Source organism: Pelodiscus sinensis, chromosome 20, assembly GCF_052426305.1.
Source record: "Pelodiscus sinensis isolate ZL-2025 chromosome 20, ASM5242630v1, whole genome shotgun sequence".
Lineage (NCBI taxonomy): Eukaryota > Metazoa > Chordata > Testudines > Trionychidae > Pelodiscus > Pelodiscus sinensis.
This window is the reverse complement of record NC_143071.1, coordinates 28,267,712-28,293,946: the sequence shown is the minus strand read 5'-3', so window position 1 is coordinate 28,293,946 and position 26,235 is coordinate 28,267,712. Positions and strand designations below refer to the sequence as shown.

The following is a 26,235-nucleotide window of genomic DNA, read 5'->3' as shown; positions in this document are numbered from 1 at the left end:
TACTAATGATGCTTCCCTAAGATTTGGTTCCATGATCAAGAAATTGGGGCACTGAGGAACAGCACAGCGGCAGGTGCGCTTTGGAACAAAAAGGAGCTATTTGATTTTACCTGATGAAAAATGGAGCTTGTGGTTGCATGCACCTTCAGTCCTATGCCAGGTGAATTTAGTAGAATAAGAACGGCCAGCCTGGGTCAGACCAAAGGTCCGTCTAGCCCCGTGTCCTGTCTTCCGACTGTGACAGTGCCAGGTGCTCCAGAGGGAGTGAACAAAACAGGGAATCATCAAGTGATCCCTCCCCTGTCACCCGTTTCCAGCTTCTGACAAACAGTCTAGGGACACCATCCCTGCCCAACGTGGCTAATGGCCATCGATGGACCTGTCCTCCATGAATCTATCTAGTTCTTTTGTGAACCCTGTGGAAGTCTTGGTCTTTACAACATCCTCTGGTAATCAGGCTTTCCTGGTATGAGAGTCACCAAACAGGATATACCAGATGGATCAGGCCCAATAACTCAATAATTCTTCTGGCCTTCCAGCTGAAGTTACTGGGAAATCAGAATTTCTGAGACTGTCTAACATTTTAAAATGCATTTGCATTCGGAATCAGAACAAAACGGCAAAATTTCCCACAAAACAAACATCCAGAAAAAATTATTTCACTGGGACTTAACACTTACGTAAAGAAAGCTAAGCTTGTGCTTAAATGGTTTCAAGGAGAACTTTTCTTGCATTGGGGCCTTACTCACTAGGGCTCACCATAGAACACAGTACACGTCATTCAAATCCCTACGTTTTATCTCTGGAAGGTCTGAAAGCTGTGATGTTATCACTGCAGAGATGGTGCAACATAAAGAAACCCAAACACAGTCTAGGCTGCGTCTATAATGGAAAGTTTTTCCGCAAAAGCAGCTGCTTTTGCAGAAAAACTTGCCAGCTGTCTACACTGGCCGCTTGAATTTCCGCAAGAACACTGACTTCCTACTGTCTGAAATCAGTGCTTCTTGTGGAAATGCTATGCTCAGGCAAAAGCCCTCTTGTGCAAATGCTTTTGCACAAGAAGGCCAGTGTAGACAACGTGGCATTTTGTGCAAAAAAGCCCCGATCGCAAAAATGGCGATTGGGGCTTTCTTGCGCAAAACCGCATCTAGATTGGCACGGACAACAGGAAGATGCTCATTTTCAAAAAATGTAAGGTCCTTTCAGTCTCCCGCCCTGTAGTGAACTGGAGACCTTCTAAAAAATGTCACACTTGACAAGAGATAATCCAAGAAAATTGTCCTCCTGGTATCTTTCAACACACATGCATGTGGAGATTAGAGGCCGAGAATACCTACGACAAAAATTCAGGGATGGAATAATATTTGCATTTTTGTAATGGTTGCTTGGTGACCTACCACAAGCCAGGCAGATCATAACAAGTTCTATAACTTTTCTTTCTTTCTCACTTTCCATTCACAGCCCTGAGTTTTGCTCTGAGATTTTTTATTTAAAAACTTGACGACTCCATTCTAATATCAGCTGATGAATAAAAACAGAACAATTCCTCTGCTCAGCCAGACCAGTGAATCCAGAGCATGTCTAGAGTGGAGGCCAGCATTGGATCAGAGGAAGATCCCCACAAAAAACAATTTTGCAATAACCCATGCCTAGGGGGACATTTATTCCAGTCTCTGGGCAGGCAGTAGTTGGCTTGTATCCTGAAACAGGAGGGTTGTATATCCTAACTATATATTTTAATCCTCGTCAGTGCAACTGCAGATGTTCTTAATCTAATCCTGCTGTTGGACCTTTGCCTTAATGGCTTGTAGCAGTGAGTTTCACATGTTAATTATGTGTGGTGCAAAAAAGACATTTTGTTATATAATTTAAAATATGTTGCCTTTTAATTTAATTGAATGCCCCCTTTATTCTTGGATTTTGCCTGATCTTCCATCTTCTGTATGTTATTTGGCATGCCTCAATCCTGTTTTATTCATCCTCACTAAACAGGCTTAATCTTTTCAATCACTCCTTGGGTGGAAACCTTTCTGTGCCTTTTATTGATTGGGTTGGCCTATTTCTATTTTTTGAGATGAACATAGTATTCCAGGTAGGAAATTCTATTGATTTATCTGATAGTAATGACATTGTATTTCATTGTTATTCACTGTCCCTTTTGTAATACTACCTAAAATTTTGTTTGCTTTTCTGACCTTTACTGCACATTAGCCAGAAGTTTTTCACTGAACAGTCCTCAGTGACTCCTAGATCTTCTTTCTATGTGGTTATGCTTAATTTACAACCCTTCAGTATGTATGAGTCCTTCACCGTGTTCTTTCCAATAATGCATTTGCTTTTGCATTCAGTTTCATTGCTATTATGTTGCCCATCCACCTATCATGGTTAGGCCTCTTGGAGGTTCTTCAGTCATCTCTACTCTTGACTAACCAAAATAAGTCTGGGTCATCTGCAAATTTTGCCATCTCCTTTCTCATCCAGCTCACTAATAAATACATACACGCCCCATGGGACTTTTTATACTGAAGCACTTTACCGTTAATTTCTTTCCATGTTGAAAAGGGATCATGGCTTCCTACTCTGTTTTCTGTCTCTTAATCAGTTTCTGAACTATCGTAGAACTTACTTCTCACTCAATGACACTTCAGTGTCCTTAGCAGGTAATTAATAATGGCAGCAGCAACAGCTGACTTTCGTGAGGGACTTTGTCAAAGATTGAAATTATATTGACCGATTCTCCTTTCCCCACTATTGTGCCAGCTCCCGCAAGGAATTCAAGGAGCGGTATGGTTCTCCTTTCTCAGAGCCATTTGAAGTATCCCTGCCTTGTGATGCTCACCTTGGTGTCTCACAGTTCTACTTGGAACTATTGCTTTAACCAGTTTACCAAAACAGAAGTAAGACCAACTGCTCTGGGATTTCCAGGGTCTCCTCTCTGAGTTTTGAAAGAGAAGGATAGCATCACATACACGCCTGCCCTGCACTAGAGAAGATTTCAAGGGAGAGTGCATCTTTTAGGTAGGGGCTCAGCCACTTCATTTTTAAATTCCATCTACCCTCTCGGACAGCCACTATCCGGTCCTGGTGACTCTGTATTGTTTAAACTACCTGTGTGTTTCAACATTTTGTTTTTTATACCAAAGCCTCTGACAGTACCCTGATTTTCATTGTCTTCAAAAAGTAGACCAGGAAATAAGCATTTCCTCTGTCTCCTCTGCAGAGAAGACAGAATGGCCAGGCTGTGTCTGATCTAGGGTCTATAGGTGCACTAACATCAGTTTTCTGGAAGAAAAGACCATTAGTATCGAGACAATGATCATTTGTCAGCACCTTTGCAGGACTGGCCACGTTGTTCAGCTGCCAAACCATCACCTCCCAAAACAGGTCCTGTTTTCTCACCTGAAAGAAGAGCACCGTCATGTGGGAGGACAACAGAAGTGTTACAAGGACTTGCTCAAGAAGTGCAACATTGACGATGGGAGACACTCACCCAGGATCGCCCAAACTGGAGAGAAGTCCTGTGCAATGGCTCCCTGCAATTTGAATTTGCCCGCCAACAAGCTGAGGAGGAGAAGAGGTGCAGGAGGAAGGGGAGACTGGCCTCCAGCTGTACCTGGAAACATCTGTCCTCACGGTAACAGATCTTGTGGACCTTATCAGCCACCTGAGGGTCCACAACTTCCAAGGGAGATGATCATATTCGGCAACCAGTGATTGCCCAGCATCATAAAACCCCCTGGCTACGTCTACACTGGCACCCTTTTCCGGAAATGCTGAAAACGGAACAGTTTTCCGTTATAAGTATTTCCAGAAAAAGCGCGTCTACATTGGCAGGATGCTTTTCCGGAAAAGCACTTTTTCCGGAAAAGTGTCCGTGGCCAGTGTAGACGCGCTTTTCCGGAAAAAAGCCCCGATCGTCATTTTTGCGATCGGGGCTTTTTTGCGGAAAAGACTACTGTGCTTTCTACACTGGCCCTTTTCCGGAACAGTTTTTCCGGAAAAGGACTTTTGCCCAAACGGGAGCAGCATAGTTTTTCCGGAAAAACACTGACAATTTTACAGTAGATTGTCCTTGCTTTTCCGGAAAAGCAAGCGGCCAGTGTAGAAAGCTGGCAAGTTATTCCAGAAAAGCGGCTGCTTTTCCGGAATAAGTGACCCAGTGTGAGTTTTATATAGTTTCTACCCAAAACTATGCATCAACATGGGCCCTCTTGCAACTCAGGTCCCAGAGGCTATTTAAACTGGCCCAAGTTTGGTGGAAGATTCATATCCCCCCAGAAACCTAATTTTGTGTTTAGTTATGAATATCTTTGCACAGCTCTCCATAGTCTCAGATTCCAGTCTCAGCAGTCTCGTCTCCCCTCTGTCCTGTGGATCTCAGTGGGATATTCTGTGCTCCTTGGGTGTCTGGATTGTGCATGGCAATTCTGTGTGTGGAGTCACTGCAGAATCTGCAGGGGCAGTCAGACATAACCAGTGAGGACCAAATGGAAGGATTTTTCCCTAATGATGTTCCCCATTCCTTTTCCATCCCATGAGCCCATATTGCAAAACGGAAAAGTTTGGGGATCCATTTCAAGAAGGGGAGTTCTGCAATCTGTTCAGGATTTGCCTTCCCATTCAGGAGGTCACAGGCTGAGATCGTACGTGGAAGAGTTAGGATAGGGCCCTTAGGAATCCAGGGCTCCATCCTACGCTCTGCCACTGACTCGCTGGGAGACCTTGGGCAAATCCCCACCCTTCTCTGCTCTTGTGCTCATGTCCAAAATGAGATAAAGCTAGTGACCTTCCCTTGTAAGGCGCTTATAAGAGGGGAGTATAATTAATGCTGAAGGAGACCTGGGGCTGTGAGCAGGCTGCAAATTAGACCTGAGTTGAGTATTATTGTAGCCATGTTGGACCCAGGCTATTGGAGAGACAAGGTGAGTGAGGAAATATCTTCTGTTGGTGAGAGAGGCAAACTTACTTCCCCACTTTGTCTGTCTCATGAGTTTGTTATGTGATGTGGCTGTGGAAATGGCAAACGCCGATTTGGACGGGACACGTGAACGGACCTATATCATGGCAAAGGGAGGCGGCATTGCTGTTTATTTCTAGGATGCCCATAAAGTCATGTGGGGCTTTACTGACAGGCCCCTCTCCTGAAAGTCCCTATCCCGTGGGCCCAGTTCTGTGACTCTTACTCATCACCAGCAATCCTTATTCGCTGGAGCAGTTCCACCGTGCTCAATCAGCAGAGGCATTCACATAGATAAGGGTTACTCATTGGAGGCAGGGCTTAAAGTCTCCTGCCCTATATGAACAATACGTGGGGTCAAGGGAGAGGAGAGGAGAAGGTGTTTTGTCGTCCATTTTTCCCGATTTGCTGTATTGAATTTTCCCCTAGTGACTCCCTGTCCCGAGCTCTGTCCTCTCCGCTCGTCTTTGATCTTGAGCCTTTTCCTTGCTCTGTATTTCTTTCAGCACTTTCCCACTTCCTCTTTGTATTGTTTTCCTTTATAACCCTTTGCCGTTTTAAACGATATCTGATGGCTGCTCACCCTTCCCTGCTTTCGGATCAGCTAGCTCCTGATACCACTCCTCACACTGCCCCTCCCTCGCCACCCCTCCCCCGGTGAGACAGCCTGGCCCTTTGGATTTTCTGTCAGGGCTGTCAAAAATTTTCCATCCAAAATGCCTTTTGATCGAAAATTGGGATTTGGTTAAGCGACATGTTTTACAAAAAGTGCCTGCTTTCTGTCAAAAACTGACTGAAAAACCACCCGCATCAGACAAAACGGTGCAGGTTTCTCTTTTTGGATTAAAATTTCAATTTTTTTCATCATTTTCTGCAGGAACCTCTCCCCCCTCCCTTTGTGCACCCGGCTCTACCAGAGCCTCATGGTGGGGAGGCAGATTAGCCATTGGCCGAGCTGGCCCCCTGAGAGACCTTCTCCTCGGCCTCACGCTGCCGAAAGGCCTTCCAGTGACCAGGGAGCTGAACAGAGGGCAGGTGGAGGGGGCATTTTCTTCCAAACCCAATGTAAAGTAGAGGGGGACACCTTGTCCCCCCAACTCTTAGCTACGGAGCCACGGAAGTGGGGAGAAGGCTCGGGGGACGGGGGGAGAGGACAATGGTGCATCCTGATGCCCTCCCCCTCCAAGCTGAACGGCCCCTTGACACCTGAGAGGCAACTGCTGGCTGCTGGCCCTGCATGGCTGGGCGGGGAAAGCAGAGACCAGTCTGGCAGCTGCCAATTCTCTCCAGAGCTACATGGGGAAAATGGGGTAGGGGAGAGAGGGCCGTGGGGGAGGGAAAGGAGGAAACTGGAGACGAGGAGGGAGGGTCCAGGGCAGAATATGGGAGCCAAAGCAGGGGGGGAGGAGGAGTATGATGGTGCGGAAGGGAATGAGGGGGAAGGAGTTTGAGGGGGAAGGAGGGAGCCAGATAGAGGGGGCAAGAGGGAATTTGAGGGGGAGGGTTTGCTGGGAGAGGGGTGGGGGAGTCTTGTGGGGAGATCAGGAGGGCAGCAGAAATCAAGGTCTGAGTCAGCTTTGTGCTCCACTTAGACCCTCCTCCACACAGCTCCCAAATTTGGGCCAAATGGCTCCCCAGCCTGTTACTAAAACTGAGAGGGGCAGTTCGGAGATTTGCCTCAGTGGTGCCAGGCCAGGCTGGGGCAGTGCCGGTCCCATGCCAAGGGGTAGTCTGTGGCCACTGCCTTCTACCTGCCCTGGCTGCTGGCAGCATTTCGCTGGGATGCTGCTCCCCCGAGCTCCCCCGTGCTCATCAGAGCTGCTGGCCTTTGGGTATGGGGGGCCGGGCCAGCCACTGCTCCGCTCTCCCCCAGGCCCTCCAGGAGCTAGCACCAATGGGATGCTCCAAGGGAGCAGGAGCTGCACGTCTTAGGGGGACTGTGGCTGGACCCTGCAGGAGAACGCTAGAGGAAGGAAGGAGGGCTCCTCGCATCTTCCTCATCGCTGCCCGTCTCCGCAGGGCCAAGCCACAACGTGGCCTTAATGTGCAGCTCAGGGAAACCGGGGACATTAAGAAGCTCCCTGGGCCTGCGTGCATGAAAAGCTGTGAGGGTGACAATGCCTGATGCTCTTGACCAACAGCTGCACAGTAAGTGACACTGTGGGAGATTGACACTGTGTTACTTCGAGTGCCGATTTTGCATCCTCTTTCACACCCTTCACATCTGCACTCAAAGCTCCATCCGCCCGGAGTGGAGCAGTGGGACGTACCCGCAGGCGGGCGCTCCCAGCTGGGAAACAAAGCCAAGGGTGTTTCCTTTCTGCGCCCACACGACCGGCTGCAGGGGATGCTGCTCTGCCAGAAAGGGGTGAAGGACTAAGGTGGTTCTTACATGCGAGGTGGAATAAATTCAGACCCTCTCTAAACCACATGGTTTCCAGCTAAACTCCCTTGCAAAGTCCCTCCCGGACTTTGTCCTCCTCTCAAAATGAACTGGCCAGTAGCACATGTAGCGTGAATTTAGCAACCACAGCGCTGGGACAGCTGGGGCTGTGGATTCTTGAATCACCATGTTTCTCTGCCTCTTCCTCTCTCCTCACTCCCAGCCCACACTACCAACCCCACAATTCCTGGAATTCATCATTTGCAACATCACAGGGTGGATGTCCTCACAGCAATGACCCTGTGCTACCTCAGCTGCTCAGATCTGGGGCAGATTAAGCACCCACGACACACTGCCTTCTTGGCTTGACATTAGGGGCCTGTTTTGTCTTCCAAACCTGTTGTGGCCGAGTCATGTCCTTTGCAATTGTATTGGGTCTAGTTCATCCCCTTGTCCCGGGTTCCGATGTGCCTCGTGGCTGTTTCAATCCACCTGTGTAAACTGAGCCCTTTGTTCCAGGTTGACGGGAAACGCAGTCGCCTTAGACTGGATGGATATCTGCAGGAGCCTGGTTGCAAACATGCCCACTTCTCCCCAGTCCTGACGCGCTAGTGCAACCCTCGCTTCTCTCAATAGGTGGTGCACTTTGCTATTGTTGTGAGATGACCTTGTACATTTCCCCCCACCTCTGACCCTCTTGTTGTGTGTTCCCCCCACAGCATGCGATTGCCATCCCGTGGGTGCAGCTGGCAAAACCTGTAATCAAACCACAGGCCAATGTCCCTGTAAAGATGGCGTGACTGGCATCACGTGCAATCGATGTGCCAAAGGCTACCAGCAAAGCCGATCTCCCATTGCCCCTTGCATAAGTAGGTGGACCGCTCTTTTTGACGTCTGTAGCATAGTGGAATTAACATTGTTTTTAAAACAACAGCAGCTCAGCCGCTGAGCCCTAAACGGGTCGAATGGTTACTAACACCGGACTGCATATGCTCAATTACCAGCGCTTCATGAAATCCTAGTGGGACAGACTGCATGGCGGGTGTGCGTCTATGCCGTAGACACATGCGCAGATCACATGCATCTCATTTGCCACTCTGCTTCGGTCATGTGAGTGCAGTCTAAAAAACACTTCATCAGACAGCTGGGTAGCTTTTAAAAGGGCTTGATTTTTGCTTTGCAAACACTTCTGCAATGCACAGAGTGCCCTGAATGTTTGTGTCCTAGGAGATGCCACCACAATTCTGTCTCCTATGGCAAATTGCTGTTTTGCTTTCCTTGTGATGTATTGTCAAGCCCTTCAACTGAAACCAGCAGATTGCCCGGCTGCATTATGAACGGCTGCTGTCTTCCTACAAACCTCTCGGAAGCAGCAAAGTGTTTTGCACGCGTGCACACCCAGACTGTTAAACAGGACTGTGCGCTCACATGATCCAGCCAGAAATGTGGAACATTTGCTTTTTTAGTTGCCTTTTAAAGCTTTTATTAAACTTCCAATTTTAAATCTGCTTCACAACCAGCAACAGCAACAAGCACCAGGCTGCAATCTCCAGACTTGCCTGTCTCAACGCTTCCTTTGCAAAAACCTCAGCCCCCTTTTTGTACCACTTCACAAACCACCCCATGGGAAAGCCACATGGGCACAGCCAGCGACGGTGTGTTCTGTGTCTCCGTCAAATGCTGAACCCTAATCTCTTCAACTGAACCAGCAGCTGTGCTGCCTGTTGTCTTTGCTGTTGTTGGATAACTCTGTGTGTCCGTGAGGTGCGATGTTGGTCCTGTCCCTTTATCTCTCCTTGCATTAAAGAAATCAAATGACAAAATTCTAACCATAAAAAGCAACTCACAACAGTGAAACCCCAGTAGCCTCGGAAAGCAGGAGGGGTGGTAGAAAGCAGCCTTCCTTGCTTGTGCTAACTTCCTGGTATGAAAACAAAAGGGAAGATGGTTGAAAGAATCAAGTCTTTAGCAGAGACCACAGTCTGCTAGCATTGTCTGTTCCCAAGGCCTGCCTAAGATGATGACTGTTTCGAGATACCTCCCTGCTCCACCTTGAAGTGCTGAATCAAACATGCCTTCCATGGTGGGTTTTGGTCATTTGAGGTTCATTCTTTCCCATGTTGCAATGGGGCAGAGGAGCCCAAAGCGGATGCTTGTTTCCCAAGATGCAATAAACTCGACACCCAGCATGCTTTGCAGTGGGTATGGGCAAAGGTTTATCACTTCAGTCCCCAGCAGCCACGGTAAACCAGAGAGCAAGTTGTTCCTTGCATCATCTTCGCCGGGCTGCCTTGCACTGCATAAAGACAGACACCAAATTTCCATGTGATTAGAGTAAACACAATGAGGAGCATGTTCATACTGACTCTGGGGCTCAGGCTGCTGGCATTTTGCTGGCCCTTTACAGAACACGCAGGCACCCCCACAACAACTAAGCAGAAGAAACAACCAAAAACAGCCCCCCCCCCAACAAAAAAACCTATTTTCTCTTTCACTTTGTTTGAAACAGGCAAGAATATGATTAAAACTTGCTGCGTTAGCCCCAGGCCAAATCCTGAATTAAGCCATTTGTTCTCATGTATCTTAAAAAACAAACAAGCAAACTCCCAATTCCTGTGTCAACACAAGCAATTGTCACCCTGGGGCAGGTTCTGTACCCTGCAGGAGCGCACGGCTCTCCAGTGTAGCCCTTCGCTTTCTCAGTACTGCACAGGTGAGACTGTGAAAGCAACTCCCAAGCAGTGGGAGTTGGTAGCAAGAGGGATGTGCATAGCCCTGTCTCACCTGGAGCCTGGAATGATGCCCACCCCCCGTTTTATCCTTTCTCTTTTCCTGTCTCTCCTTCTGCACAGAGATTCCTGTTGCTCCACCCACCACTGCGGCCAGCAGCACGGAAGAACCAGCAGGTAGGCTGTTTTCCTTTCTGTTTTAACCCTCCCCACTGATGGGCGCACTGATGGACAGTGGGCAGAGGAAGGAGGCTTCCTGGATGTACAAGCAAGAGTGAAAGCCATTTGGGGAAGGCGGGGGGAGGGGCGTGGGAGGTTATTGCTCCAGAGACACCCCCCTCGGTTCTGTGACCGACACCGGCTAATACCAATGACAGCCCAGGATGTGCTATTGCCTGTTCAGACGTCCAGAGAGCTGGGGCTGCCCAGAGAGAAAGGCAGGGAGACTTTTGGAGGAGGCGCGTTGTGGTTGCGTTGCCTGGGTGTCTATGTACCTGCCTTCGTATGGGACGTGCCGTTGGAGTTGCCCAGAGGGGCCCCTGCAGTGGAAACGCCACGGCCAGAGTGAGACAAGGACTGAACACTACGCTTCACCTGCACGGTTACAGCCCTTCCCTCGCCTAGCGACACGGAGGCTGAAAATGGCTCCCGGCACCAGATGCCCAGCTCCGTTGCTGTTGGTGAGCAGGGCTGAGCTGTCTTTTGCCTGCTCCAAACTCCCGGGCAGGCCTGGCACGTTCCCTCCTCACCACGGCCAGATTTAGGCACAAGCTCAGTAAACTACAGCTGAGGGCCTCAGATTATGAGGGGCCTGTAAACAACCCCCAAATGATGAGTTTTTAGTTGCATCCTCGCCGATGCACCCGGACAGACTCAAAGATGAAACGTGGTCGTTTCTGTTTTCATTGTCCTTTCTGTTGGAACATTGCACATTTTGGGGGATTGCTACGGGGCCTCTTCACTGTGCCATAGCTTAGGGCCCCGGCTCCTTACACCGGGGCTTGGAGGAGGGTTTCCCTCCGGAGTTAAAGAGCAGCTGGGCTGGGGTGGGGATGGAGATTCAATGCGATATACTGGCTTGGGCGGGGTGTGGGGGGATGTGCTGTCCTCCATCACCAGCTACTCTACACTCGGGGGGGGGGGGGACAGGGGAGCTTTTGTGGGAGAATCTGCGCTTCAAAGCAGGATCAGCTGGTGGCAGCAGAGTTCCGAGGGGCCCGGGGATCACTGTGGAGTAGTTAGGGGGCAGCAGATCTGTTATAATGGCCAGGCTGAGGGGCTTCAGAACAACATCCCAGCCCTAGGATAGACCCGAGGTGTCCTGAGGAATCCCAGGCACCTCATGGCACGTGGACTCTCATTTTCCCCTAATGGCCCCTCCTAGCATGAGAAGCAAACACCTTTATCCTGGGCAGATGCTGGTGCAGAAGATCCCGGAGCAGATTCTCCTCCCGCTCCCACCAGCTTTACGCCAGCGCAATTGCACGGACTCCAGTGGAGCCACCCCAGCGCCGGTTGTGGAAGGAAGCCCCCTCCCCCCGCTCTGCCCCGTGTCACAAAGCGATGTGCCCGAGGTTCATGTACGGCTCCCTTGAGGCCTGACGTGTCTCAACGGGCGATTACAAAGCAAGCAGAGGCCCCCCGAAAAACGGAAGAGGCGACTGATGGTGTCCAAAGGCCTGTAGAGCCCTGCAGTATTTGAACAGCCCCAGCTTCGTGCGGGGCTCCAGGAGCAGGGGTTGTTGAATTGGGCCCAGTCGTGACAAAGGATTCCGAAATGAGGGACTTTGTACTGAAAGTGATGGATGTCACCTCGCCTCGACCTCAGAGTCCTGCCTGTGTTCGGAGGCAGGACTTTTCCCTCAGGGACCTTTCAGGCCAGTCGCACTGCCCTGTGCTTAGTAACCCTTCCCAGGACAGGGACAGCTGGAAAGTGAAAGTGCAAGGGCTTTAGTTCGCAGTGTCAGGGAGAGGGAAAGGCGCAAAGTCCTTGAATTCTTCCTCCTGCGTCACTCAGGTTGTGTCTACACAGCAGCGTGATTTCAGAATCATCAAGGTTATTCCGAAATAACCCAGTTCACATCTACACAGCAAGCCGTTATTTCGACATAATGTTGAAATAATGTCGAGCCGGAGGACGTCTTACTCTGACTCCTGTAACTCTCATTGTACAAAGAGTAAGGGACGTCGGAGGGACTCTTCCTGCTGTGTAGACAGCGCCAAAAGCCGAAATAAGCTATTTTGACTTAAGCAACGCAATTGACGCAGCTCACATTGCATAGCTTATTTCAGTTTTAGCCCTGCTGTGTAGACATGCCCTCAGCCCCAGCAGTAGTGATGCAGCATTTCAACTTGTCTTGTCTGGCTGACCAGTGGCCCACATTAAAGAGGGGCAATCTATTGCTGAGGGTCTGAGGTGGTAACTCTCCTCTGGGTCTTTTGCAGACTGTTCCTAGCCCTCCCCCTAGGTTTTGGGTTGAGTGTTTCCATTGGCAATGGCTCAGCTGGTTAGCTGACTTGTTACAGTTTTCAAATTTATACAGTGAGATGACAGGTGCTTGACGAGTGTTTCCACAATCCATAAAGCAGTGGTAGGAAGGGTTAGCAACAGAAGCACTTGGGAAGAACTGGAACAACTAAGCTGCAAATGCTGGAGGTTTTAGGTCTTTTTTCCACATTTCACAACCATTAATCGAAACCTGCCAGCCTGTTTTCACTTGCCTTTCCACCATAAGGTCTCATGGTGCATCTTAGAGCAGGCATCTTCTCAGACTCGCAGAGTTGATTTTCTAAGCTTTTCATTGTCTTTGCTCCGTCGTCACGAGTTTCTGCCAGTTTGCAAACAGCCCGTTCTTGTGCAAACTCCCCACCTCTAAACGTGCTTCCCGACTAATGCCTCATGAGAGGGGAACAGTTCCTTCCTAGGAACACAGTTGGTCTCTGTAGAAATGCATGCAGAGCCTTCTATTTAACGAAAGCAGTTGTTGGAATGTGAGGTTATGTCACTGTAGGTTCGGCTCCGGTGGGTACAGTTTCATGCTCAACATGTTAAAAGTCTCCTCTGCTACTTGCTTCAGATTTAGAGTGCGTAGGACACACGAAGCCCAAGGGGAGTGACGGCGCATTTTAGGGTTATAGCGCTATACAATGGATTAGTAGCTAAAAGGGATAATTAGGGTGTAGGTATGTAAGTAAGTAGGGCTGAAACACAAGGGCTGTGTCTACACTGGCATGAATTTCCGAAACTGCTTAAAATGGAATACTATTCCGTTTTCAGTTTTTCCGGAAAAGGAGCGTCTACATTGGCAGGCTGCTTTTCCGGAAAAGCCCTTTTTCCAGAAAAGCGTCTGTGGACAATGTAGACGCGCTTTTCCGGAAAAGAGCCCCGAGCGTCATTTTCGCCAGGCTCAGTCGCGGTGGGAGTGAGGCAGATGGAATATTAAGTCCGATGCTCCCAGGGGCTGGTTATCGAGGGGAGACTAGCAGATGGCACTCGCCTGCTCTCGGGGCCAAGCAACACTGTTGCATTTGTGTTTTGCCTTGGGGCCCTCTCCCAATCACTTCCAATACACCGCGGTGCGACCGGTTCCATTCCAAACCACCGGTGTGGGGGCCGTGGGCCACGCCGACAAATATGGACGCTCTGTAGCCGAGGAGTAGCTGATGTGGACTCTCGTGGCTGCTCCCAAAGCTGGTTTGGCCTGAGCTGCCTCTCCGGAGAGAGCACCGGCAGTGGTACCGATTGCAGGCCCAAACCACAGGGCCAGTACCAGTGCGCGGGGCTCGAGAGGAATCCGCAGCTGCGTGGCTGGCAGGAGGACGTTCTGCGGGGCTGAGAATGCTGGAGGCTGACGCCCTCCCCAGAAGCCGGGCCCACCCCAATATTCCGCTGCCCCTCTTCACCGCCAGCCCTGGCCCGGCTCGGGGGCTGGAGGGGAGTGAGTCTGCACGTGTCCCAGTAGCTGCCCAGATTTACTGGGGACAGTGAGGGCCAAAGATCATGGACACCCACCTTCACAGCCCCGTTGGCCTGATTCGGCTCTGCTCTGGGCATGAGAGCATCCTGGCTTCTGCAGAGCAGCTCCGGGTTTCCGCTGGTGTAAACAAGACCAAGCTCCGGCCCAGAGCTGCTTTCGGCCAGGACACTGCGGGCGTGATACAGATCAACCCTGGGAGGCATTTGGTTGGAGCAGGGTCCTGGGACCGTCCCAGGCCTCGCCCACCAGGGCAGGCTTGGCGTGAGGAAAGGGCCTGGCTTCTGCCAGTCGTGCGGTGTGCGCAGATGCCAGCTGCAGGGGCAGTTCCCAGCCCGGCATCACTGGCCTTGCCTTATCTGAAAGTAAACCAATTGCCCCTCTGGCATTACAAATGAAGCCCTACAGAGCTGCCACGTTTCACCTGCATTTCAGTGGCAAGCGAAGCGAGCCTTGTGTTGGACACGTGGAGGGTGTCTGGAAGGAAAGGCCCTGGGGGATACAGCTGAGCAGTGCTTGTTATTACTCATTGCGTCACTCATGTCCAGTGTCGTGACCCAGGGCCTCTCGCCATGTGCCTTTTGCGTAGAGATGGAGCTAGCTGCCGTTTAGTTCGGGCTCTCCTCGGATGTGGCTTATTGTTACTATTCTGAACTTTAATGAAAACATTGTTTAACAAAATCTATCTTGGGGCGAAGCGCGTGAAGCTAAGCATGTGCGTAAGTGCTTTGTCGAGTGAGGGCGAAAGCAGGAAAGGAAATTCTTATTTTTGGACTGCAACAAGAGCTTGACAAACAGACTGGGGAGCAAACCAAGAATCCCAGCAATCTGGGAACTATGAAAAACCACTCGACAATGTCTCTTGGATTCCTGTCTCATTGAACACTAGGATTTCCTCCTTCCCCTGCCTGGATCAGTTACAGGGGGACAATCCATCTTTTCAGGAGCTGATCATAGCACAAGGCACCCCCTCTTTAAAAGCCCAAGGAAGGTTCAGCCAAATTGAGCAATCTGATTGGCTGGGCCTGCCGGAGGGCCCGATAATAATTCTTGTTTATAACAATTTTTATTGGACTTTTTAAGCACCGCTTCAGCTGGGGAGCTTGAACCTTCCAGATTTGATTCCTCCCGTTCCATTGTCTGGCCAAAGCGTCAGGCTGCTGTGGGTCTCGGCACCGTTTAGATTCCTCCACAGCAGACGTCCTCCGAGCAGCCTGGCGAAACCCACAGCGGCATTTCCTAGACAAGCTGGAAGGCAGCGGCTTTGCAGGCTGCGGCTCCAGGGCTCCCGTGGTACAGGTGCAAGGGGCTCGCGAGCCAGAGAGAAATGGAGCGGGAGGCTTTGTGAAACCAGCGCCTGGAGGGATGCTCCCTGGGACTCGGTTTATAGCTCAGACCGGCAGAAAGGGGTTTCCTCCCCAACAACTGGGTTAGTGTCTCCAAGGAAGGAGACCCAGTGGGCTACAGCAAAAACACCAGGGAGTGGGAGGAGTTCAGTTCACAGCCAGTGTTGGCACAAGAACAAATCGATCTACACTGGCCATCAACTGTTCAAGCGTGGGCTTGACCACGGCTTCTACCCGTCAGAGGAGGGACGTTCTGGAGCAGCCTCCCAAGGGCAGCAGTAGGAGCAAACGCCTGACTGGCTTCCAGAGGGAGTTTGAGAAGTGTCTGGAGGGGCTGGTAGGATGAGGATGCCTACAGTGGGGAGGGCTTTGGGCTTTGAGTTACTCCAGTCTATTCTTTCCCAGGTGTCTTCCTTGCCCACGTACCATATCGGGGTCAGGAAGGGTCCCCTCCTCCCGGTGAGAGTGACAGAGATCTTGGGGAGGTGGTCATCTTCCTCTGCAGCATGGGGTGCTGGCCCCTGAGTGCTTGGAACTAGAGAAAATGGGGGATTCTATGTTCCTTGAAGTTTTTACATCACGATTAGAGGGCCCATAAGAACGGCCAGACTGGGTCAGACCAAAGGTCCATCTAGACCAGTATCCCATCTTCTGACAGTGGCCAATACCAGATGCCCCAGAGGGAGGGAACACAACAGGTGGTAATCACGTGATCCCTCCCGTCACCCACCTCCAGAGAAATAGAGGCCAGGGACACTATTCCTACCCATTCAGGCTAACAGGCATTGATGGACCTAACCTCCATTAATCTATCTAGCTCTTTTTTGAACCCTGTTAAAGTTCTAGCCTTTACCACACCCTCTGGCAAGGAGTTCCACAGGTTGACTGTGTGCTGTGTGTTTGTATTAAACCTGCTGCCTATTAGTTTCATTTGGTGACCCCTAGTTCTTATATTGTGGGAATACATAAATAACTTTTCCTTATTCACTCTTTCCATATCAGTCATGATTTTATAGACCTCTATCCTATCCCCCCTGAGTCTCCAGGGTTATGGGCCTACGACAGAAGTGGGAGGGAGAGGTTCTGTGGCCCGTGATGGGCAGGGAGTCAGCAAGTCAGCTATGATCCTGTCTGGCTGTATAGCTGAGCTAGTCTCAAAGGAGGATGGGCCAAAGTTTTGTCTTCAGTGAAGGGCTCTCCACTTGCTACCGGCTGCCAACTAGACATTGAGTTGTGGATCATGTCCCATTGGTCCCAACAAACTCGCCCGCTTTCTGTCCAATCCTAGTCCACTCATGCAAGCCACGCTCCTTTACCTCGCTGGCGAGGATCCGTGGGAGACCGTATCAGAGGCTTTGCTAAAGTCCGCTAAGCACCAGCACGTCCACCACTGAACATCTGGGGTTCTCTCTCATGACAATGTAGGAGGCTCACAGGCCTCTCACCCTAAAGGACCCACTGGTGTGTTGCAATTCTGCCTTCCTGCTGTGTCCCCAGCCAGCCACCTTCATATCCCGTCTGTCCCATCCCAAGTTCCTCCCTGGACAGGGAGCCTCTGGGCAAGAGACCAGCACAGGCTGTCCCTGCCGGGGAACTGGAAAACCTCCCCGGAGCAATTCCCTGTTGCAGGGCAGGCCGACTCGGCAGAATGGAGCAACCGCTCCTGGCCGTTTCCAGTGACCTTACTCATCCCTTCTGTTGTGTAAAACTGTGACCTTTCATTTGCAAGAGCTGTTGTGAAATGGGATGATGCAAGTGCCAGGGTGATGGAAACCTGGACAGGAAAAGCCTGGAGAACATGTTGCAGGGAGCTTTCCTGCATTGGCCAAAGGATGTACTATGTCTGACCTACAAGATCAGTTCCATCTCCGTGAACCAATGCCAAGAGGCTCTCACGCCGCCGGGGGGGGGGGGAAGGGGGAGGGAGCAAATATGGGGGGGGTGACACAAGAGAATGGTGGTTGTTGTCTTAGGCACAGAGAAATTGCCGTCAGCCCCAGGGAGCCTATCTTCGTGTTAGTGTAGAGAACAGCAGTGTCATTCTCTTCCAATCAGACTCCTAGGCTGTGTCTAAACTACATGGCTCCATCGAGGGAGCCATGTAGATGAAGGTTGTAGGCAAAGGGAAATGAAGCCGCGATTTAAATAATTGCGGCTTCATTTAAATTTACAAGGCTGCCGCGCTGAGCCGACAAACAGCTGATCAGTTGTGTGTCGGCTCAGCGCGGCAGCCATGTAAATTTAAATGAAGCCGCGATTATTTAAATTGTGGCTTCATTTCCCTTTGCCAAATAAACAAATCTACATGGCTCCATCAACGGAGCCCTAGAACTGGAAGGGACCTCGCGAGATCAGCAAGTCCAGTCCCCTGCCCTCGTGGCAGGACCCAGCACCATCTAGACCAAACAATTTTTTTTTTTTTATGAGAAACACCAAGGATTTTTTGTAGAGCAAAAAAAAAAAAAACTTGCCCCTTGAACATCAGATGACACTTTTACACTCAACAACAATATTCGCTCACTGCCCTATGAAGCCTTCTAGGCTTCTGCCTTTTTGACCGGGAAATGTAATTTACTCTAAAAGCGACAAGGAGTCCTGTGGCACCTTATAGACTAACAGATTTATTGGAGCATAAGCTTTCATGGGCAAAGACCCACTTCGTCAGATGCATGGAGTGGAAATGCTTAATGTTTTGTCCTTCAGTAGTGCTAGCCCCTGGCTCTGTTATTTTTTACACAGAATATTGAAGGGAAGGACCTTGTCTGTGTAAGAGGGTGGAAGGTGCTGGCCTCCCTCAGCTGTCCTGGGTAACAAGCGAGGGCTGATGGCAGTGGTGCAAAGACCCGGTCAGGGTGGCAGCTTTAGAGCAGTTCTCTCCCCTGATAGGCAGGATCCCCAGACCAGCAGTGGAGACAGCCAATCAGAGCCAACCCTGCTACGCTCCTCCCCTCTGGCAAGGGACGCAACCGAGGCACGGAGCTTCCCCGGGTGGTTGCAAGCCGGGCTCAGAAGCACGTGAGGAACGCAGGTAGCCCCGCCTCATTTCCAGCTGCGTCATCACGCACTCGCCTCTTTGCACCACCCGCTGTGTCTCAGCAGCTCTTGCAACCGGTTTTTTCCTTCAAACGGTCGCAGCCCACCTGTGAGTTCTCCCACACTGTTAAAGAAACAAGGACCTAGACCAGCCCTGAGGGTACGTCTAGACTCCATGGCTGTCAACAGAGCCATGAAAACTAGCTCACCCGACATAGTCAATGAAGCAGGGATTTAAATAATGTGAAATGAGGTTTACAAGAGCAGTTGACAAAGGCTTCCCTTGTCGACTGATCCGCGTCTAGACTCCCGCGCTGGGCCGGATCAGCTGATTGTCGGCACAGGGCAGTGGCCATTTTTATTTTAATGAAACAGGGACTATTTAAATCCCTGCTTCATTGACTATGCCGGGTAAGCTAGTTTACATGTCTCTGTCGACAGAGCCATGTCGTCTAGACATACCCAGACAGACGTCTATCCAACCGGCTCTTAAATATCTCCAGCGGTGGCGATCCCTCAACCTTCCTAGGCAACTTAGTCCAGTGTTTGACCACCCTGACAGGCAGGAAGCTTTTCCTGGTGTCCAACCTAAGCCTCCCTTGCTGCAGTTTAAGCCCATTGCTTCTTCTCCTATCCTCAGGGGTCAAGGAGAACAAGTTTTCTCCCTCTTCCTTGTAACACTCTGTCATGGGGCAATCGCCCCATCATGGCTGGTAACTTGTTTAACTTGCTGGATGCCTCCCTCTAACCCGTCTCTCCCCCTGTTCCTCTTCAGGACATGGCCTTCTGGCAGTGCCCACTCCAGTGTCTGAGCCCCTCTTCCGGGGGTTGGTTTATCCTGCTTGCACTCCAGGGTCCTCCCCGCCCCAGGGCACCTCATTCTCCTCCCAGGGAACACCCAGTTCCCCTCTCCCACCTTGCCTCACTGACCCACTGCCAGTCTCCATCTAGCCCCTGCCTTGGGGCAAACTGCTGTCTGCAATGGCCACTCATCACTGGCCAAGGGGTGTGAACCTGCTGCGCCTGCCTAGCATGGCTCCCCTTGCAGCCCCAGTAGCTTCAGGCTCTGCAGCCTGGGAGCTTTGTTGGCCAGAGCCTCCCCAGATCTGCCTGCCTCCCCCAGCACTGCCCTACCTCCAGGAAGCCTTCTGCTCCCCTGGCAGTTAGATCCCTACTATCCTGTCCAAAGCAACCCTCAGTTTTTCCTCCCCCTAGGAGTCCTTCTTTATATAGCCCCCAGCTGGGCCCTCGTTAGCAGAGCTGCCTCAGCTGGGGCTTCGCTCTCGGCCCTTGCTCAGGGCTGGGGTTTTGCCTTAAAGGGCCAGTACAGGGCAAATGCCCTGTCACACAGCCTTTTAGGTACTTGAAAGCTGCTATCACGTCCTCTCCGAGGCTTCTCTCTTCCAAACTCAACAAAGCCAGTTCTTTCAACCCATGAAGGTTTACTAGACCTTTAACCCTTTGGCTGTGTCTAGACTGGCAAGTTTTTCCACAAAAGCAGTTGCTGTTTGTGACGGCGCATTGGGGGTCCCCCGTCTCCTGCACCCCGAAATGGCACAAACAGACTGCACCAGCCGGTGGAATAGAGGAAGTTTATTGCCTCTCCAGGATACAGCACAGCACAGATGGAATCTGGTCACAGAGCTGGGCTAGGATGCCTCAGGCCCCCTTGAGATGGGGGAGACTGGGCCCCTAAACTCCAGCCCCTTTCCCTAGGCTGTCTCCTCCATGCTCCCAGACAGCCACAAACTAACCCCCTTCCAGCCCTGCCCCCCAGCCAGGGCAGCCTCCACCTTCCTTTGTTCCTCTCCATGGGGGGTGTCTGGCCATACTGGTTTGCATAGTGACTCATCCTGTTTTGCTGGGTCGTGGTACCCACGGCAGCCAGTGGGGGTTACCCCAGAGCCAGCAGCATAGAAACCAGCCAGGTACCCCCACTACGTCACACTGTTGCAGAAAAACTTGCCAGCTGTCTACACTGGCTGCTTGCATTTCCGCAAGAACACTGACTTCCTACTGTAAGAAATCAGTGCTTTTTGTGGAAATACTATGCTGCTCCCTTTTGCGCAAGAGGGCCAGTGTAGACAGCTCAGATTTGTTTTGCGCAAAAAAGCCCCGATCGCGAAAATGTCGATCGGGGCTTTTTTGCGGAAAAGTGCGTCTAGATTGGCACGGACGCTTTTCCGCAAAAAGTGCTTTTGTGGAAAAGCATCCGTGCCAATCTAGATGCTCTTTTCCGCAAATGCTTTTAACGGAAAATCATGCCAGTCTAGACGTAGACTTTTTGTTGCTTCGTTCATTTTTGTTGCTCTATTAATTACACTAGGTAAGTGTCACTCCACCCTGTTCGCTCTAGGTGACTGAGGGCGCGTCTACACTGAGGGCAAAAGTTGAATTATGCTGCACAACCTGAGCTACATCAATTGCGTGGCTTAAGTCACCGTAAGCAGCCCTCCCGCTCACCATTATTTCAAAATAACGGCTAGTAGTGCAGACACGCTCTTTGTTATCTCGGAATAATGTCAGCTATTCTGAAATGACGCTGCCGTGTAGACGTACCCTTAGGCTGTGTCTACATTGGCGCGATCTTGCACAAAAGCGGCCGCTCTTGTGCAAAAACTTGCTGCCTGTCTACACTGGCCACGAGTTCTTGCGCAAGTAAACTGACGTTCTAATGTATGAAATCAGGGCTTCTTGCACCAGAATTCTGATGCTCCCGCTCAGGAATAAGCCCTCTTTCACAACTGTTCATGTGCAAGAGGCCAGTGGAGACAGGCAACATGAATTTCTTGCGCAAGAAAGTCCTATGGTTAAAATGGCCATCAGAGCTTTCTTGCACAAGAGAGCAACTACACTGGCAAGGATGCTCTTGCACAAAAGCACATCTCTTGTGCAAAAGCACATGCCAGTGTAGACGCTCTCTTCTGGAAGGCTGCGTCTAGACTGGCGTGATTTTGCGGAAATACTTTTAACGGAAAAGTTTTTCCGTTAAAAGTATTTCTGCAAAAGCGTGTCTAGATTGGTACGGATGCTTTTGCACAAAACGTGCTTTTGCGCAAAAGCATCTGTAGCCAGTCTAGACGTGATTTTACGCTAAAAAGCCCCAATCGCCATTTTAGCCATCGGGGCTTTTTTGCACAAAACAGTTCTTCCCTGTCTACACTGGCCCTCTTGCACAAGTATTCTTGCTCAAGAGGGCTTTTTCCCAAGTGGGAGCGTGAAAGTATTTGCGCAAGAAGCACTGATTTTGTACATTACCAAGTCAGTGCTCTTGCGCAAATTCAAGCGGCCAGTGTAGACAGCTGGCAAGTTTTTTTATATAGCCCCTAGCTGGGCCCTCATTAGCAGAGCTGCCTCAGCTGGAGCTTTGCTTGCCAGTCTAGACGCACCCAAAGGGTTTTTGTACAAGAACTCTTCGGCAAAAGAGTTCTTGTGCAAGAAGCTGCCAGAGTAGACGTAGCCTCTGGGTCTAGAACTAATAAACTCAGGGAAACATTTCCAAACTTGGATGCCTGAACTTACGCACCTTTGTCCACAGCCAGGCACCTAACGAAGTGAGAACCACGTCCGAGGTCTCCCCTGGAACTCCAGTGAAACCTAGTGGGAGCTACAGGCACTTGGCACTCAGCTGTTTAATTACAGACTTTAAGAGCCTTCCTCTAGGCGTCCAGGAATTAAAAGGTTGGCAGAAGAGACCTGCCCAAAACAAGCGAGGAAATCTGTGTCCGAGGTGGGACTAGAACTAGCGCCCACCCCTAGGTTCAATCCAGCAGCCACAGGTCTCCCTCCTTCCCCTGCAGAATTTCAAGAGATTTGGAGGTTCCCACAGGTCACGTCATAATATTTGGAGGGGACACTGCCTGGCTCAGTTCTATGAGAAGCCAGAGCCATCCGAGGGACCCCTCCCCAGCATGGCTCCATTGGCCTTGTCATTGGCTCCACCTGTGGCTGCCTTTTTAACTCCAGGCTCCCTTGCTGATGCATGTTTAACACCCGACTCCTCTGAACAATACCACCTCACAATGGGATCCCGTTACAATGCAGGAAGCCAAAGGTTGGGCCAAAGGTTAGAAGGCTGGGAGGGGTCTGGGGGACTCCCCAGCAAGCACAAAGGAAAGCTGTCTGCCTCTCCCCCTCCAGTTCTTACTCTTTTGGCTCTGCTTCGGTTTTCTAGGTGGCGGCTGTGAGTTTGCAACAAAGGGCTATCATGCCCGGAGGCAGAGGGCAGGGGGATTGAGTGCGGACGGCCTTCCGAAGTGCACCGCCCTGCCCCTCCCCGCACCGACCCCACCTCTTTGCAAAGCAAAAGTCCTTATTTTGTCTCGGGAGCAGTCCTGCTGGCGTTCGGTGTTAGTCCCCTCCGAGTGCACGGCAGCCAGGCCCAGCTTTCCTGTGGCCCGGGAGGAACGGAGCATTTCTGTGGCGGGAGCCTTCGGGAGGGGCACAGGCGAAGGGACTTTGGGGCGTGCACTAAAGAGGTCCACCGGGGGGGGGTTGCTTCGTATTTGGAAGTGGATTGAAGTACCCGGGGCTGTTTCCTTCACTGACAGATGGTGCTTCCAGTCATGGATTTCCAGCACCCTCAGCAAGGCAGCATGCAAATACTGCAGGGCTCAGAGCAGACCACAACCAAGGCCCTTTCCTCAGCATTGGCCCCTGGAACCTGCTGCCCTTTGAACGTTGGTTCGGGGAAAATTGGGTTTCCCAGAGCCAGGCTGCTCGCTGGGCTTCTAGCTTCCGATCGGAGCCAAGGCTAGACAGGCGCTACCTGCTGGCTTCAGCTCATGGTATTTCAGCCATTTGGGGCCAAGAGCTGTCAAATCGCCTCCAACCCTCAACACTGCATTTGCCCAGAGAGCGCCCGGCCAGGCTGCCTGGTGAATTTCCCTGTGGGGTGTTCTTACCCTGGGCAGCGTCCACCCCAGGGCAGCCTGCAGGAACTCTGACCCGACACCAGTGGAGGGACGGATCTGGTAAGGAGCAGAAGGTCTGTCAGTTCCAGGTTGCCCCCAGGTCTCTAAGGTCCTTCCTGGGCTCTCTCTCAGGCAGAGGCCAAAAAGCTGGCTCAGCAGGCCCATGCGATGGGTTTGAAGCTCCCTCACTACAGAGGCAGGTCCTTGGGGCTGTCTGCTTCATAGCCCCAAGCTCAGAGCCCTGTTCTTTGCCTTGTGTTCCGAGGACCCTGCCTCAGTCATGCTCAGCAGACGCAGCTGCAGCAACAGACGTGTCCTGTGGGTTTTGAACTTGCCCCTAGAAGCTTGGTTTCTTGCCACATTTAGAGTTTTTCCAAGTTTTCCTCCTAATAAGATTCTTTGGTCTCCCCCTGTGTAGATGTGCACTCGGCTTTCCTTGTAAATTTGGTCTGACTGCTCCTTTCTCATGCGTGTCTTTTCTCTTGACCGTATCAGCATTGTGTGCTGTGCTGCTGCCGTGTAAGTCTCACTGCTGTTCTGTATAGTTTCTTGCATTCTGGTTTTGCTAGTGTTAGATCTGGGTCCAACTAAGAATTGTGGGTGTAAGAGATAACCCTTTATCTGAAGAGCTTTAGCTAGTCCCAAATGTATATTGGCTTATAGCCAGTCCTATAAAAAGCTATATAAAATGTATTAAATAGGAAAAGGAAATTAGAGAATTATTTACACGCTTAAAACAAGGAAATGTAGTCACACAAGTGAGTTACTGCCTTAGGGTTCAAAAGGTAACATAGACATCCATCATCAGCAACTTCTATTGACTCTTGAGGGCTAACTCAGGCTAAATAGCTGGGGGTATGTCTACACTACCCCGCTAGTTCGAACTAGGAGGGTAATGTAGGCATACCGCACTTGCAAATGAAGCCCGGGATTTGAATTTCCCGGGCTTCATTTGCATAAGCGGGGAGCCGCCATTTTTAAAACCCCGCTGGTTCGAACCCCGTGCAGCGCAGCTACACGGGGCTCGAACCAGGTAGTTCGGACTAGGTTCCTATTCCGAACTACTGTTACTCCTCGTGAAACGAGGTGTACCGGTAGTTCGGAATAGGCACCCTAGTCCGAACTACCTAGTTCCAGCCCCGTGTAGCCGCGCTGCACGGGGTTCGAACCAGCGGGGTTTTAAAAATGGCGGCTCCCCGCTTATGCAAATGAAGCCCGGGAAATTCAAATCCCGGGCTTCATTAGTAAGTGCGGTATGCATACATTACCCTCCTAGTTCGAACTAGCGGGGTAGTGTAGACATACCCTGGGGCTCTGTTGCTTATGCCTAGAATCATTTTGACCCCTGAAGTCCAAGCAGCACAAAGATCCTTAGTGTGGGGATTTCATACCCCTGCTTCCATGTGCTCTGAGAAGGGTCCACATGCATGACCCATCTCCACAGAGAGGAGAGCAATACACCAATAGCAGAGGTGCAGAGAGGGTGTTATGCACCGGGGGGAAAAGGCAAAATTTGTGCCCACCCCCCGCCGTGTGGCAGGGTCCTGGACCTGGGACACGGCTGAGCCCAGCTGTGGGAAGAGGCAGGGGGAGCCTGTACCGCATCTTCCCCTGCCCTCTGGGTCCCTATGCACTAACCCACTGGCGGAGATGGAGGAGGGTCGGGCGAGAGGTGGGGAGGAGGCTCCAGCCGGCAACAACAGGTGGAGGAGGAGCAGGCGAGCTGAGGGATGACGGGGAAGTGGAGAGGGCCCCCCCCCGCACTATGCCACTGAACAATAGGAGTTGTTAGTCCTTTTGTTGGTGATCCCGCAGTCCAGAGGTGGGGCATTTGTAAGGTCTGTCCAGCGCCTGTCTGGTATCCATAGGTCTCCTCTTTTGAAAGGTACGTTACAATTTCTGTCGAAGAGCCGCTCTTCACACTAATTAACATCCCTCACCTCGTTAGGCTCACAAGGTGGCTACTCAAGCGTTATATTACAATGTGAACACAGATATTACGATGAAGATTAATACAGGCAGCAACTCACAAGCATTTGATACAGTCCAGACATTGCCCTCTTGCTTATCATTCTCATACCTGGTTTATCAATATTCACCTCCAAGTGAGCCAGGCAGATTCCAGCTGTGCAGCTGCACCTGTCTGTCCAGGTGAGACATGGGGCCCGCGGCCTGCAAGCACCACAACCCCTTCTTTGGAGAGAGGGGTTCACTCCTGATGCCACACAGACCCAGACACCAAGAGCCATGTTTTAACCAGCGCCGGGATAGCTCCCAAACAAGGAAGTTCCAACATTTCAAAGCTCCCTGCTGCAACACAGACATGCCGGTCCCCCCGGTAATTGTGGAGGACCAGGAATTCTGTAACCATGCCACAATAGCTAGTTTTAAACCACCCTATGGCTGTGTCTAGACTGGCCAGTTTTTCCGGAAAATCAGCCGCTTTTCCGGAAAAACTTGCCAGCTGTCTACACTGGCCACTTGAATTTCCGCAAAAGCACCGACTTCCTACTGTAAGAAATCAGTGCTTCTTGCAGAAATACTATTCTGCTCCCGTTCAGGCAAAAGTCCCTTTTGCGCAAAGCTTTTGTGTAGACAGCTCAGATTTGTTTTCCGCAAAGAAGCCCCGATGGCGAAAATGGCGATCGAGGCTTTTTTGCGGAAAAGCGCGTCTAGATTGGCACGGACGCTTTTCCGCAAAAAGTGCTTTTGCGGAAAAGTGTCCGTGCCAAACTAGACGCTCTGTTCCAAAAATGCTTTTAATGGAAAACTTTTCCGGAAAATCATGCCAAGCTAGACTCAGCCCACACGGGAATTTTCTAAACAGGGTTAGTTAAACTGGTTTGTAAACTAATACACCAGTGCAATTTCTATGCACAGACCAGGCCTCGGTTTAGGGG

General features: G+C 50.9%; 1 protein-coding gene across 3 annotated transcripts in view; it reads left to right on the top strand.

Annotated features, from left to right (window-relative positions):
• The window catches only part of NTN1 (netrin 1), a 211,383-nt gene that overhangs the window by 140,239 nt on the left and 44,909 nt on the right, over positions 1-26,235 (top strand). For 2 of the 3 annotated variants that reach the window (XM_075903483.2, XM_075903481.2), the window contains exons 4-5: positions 8,060-8,209; positions 10,193-10,246. In XM_075903483.2, coding sequence (XP_075759598.1) covers positions 8,060-8,209; positions 10,193-10,246 — 204 coding nt within the window. The remainder of the gene's footprint in view (positions 1-8,059; positions 8,210-10,192; positions 10,247-26,235) is intronic. The other variant, XM_075903482.2, reaches the window with a different exon arrangement.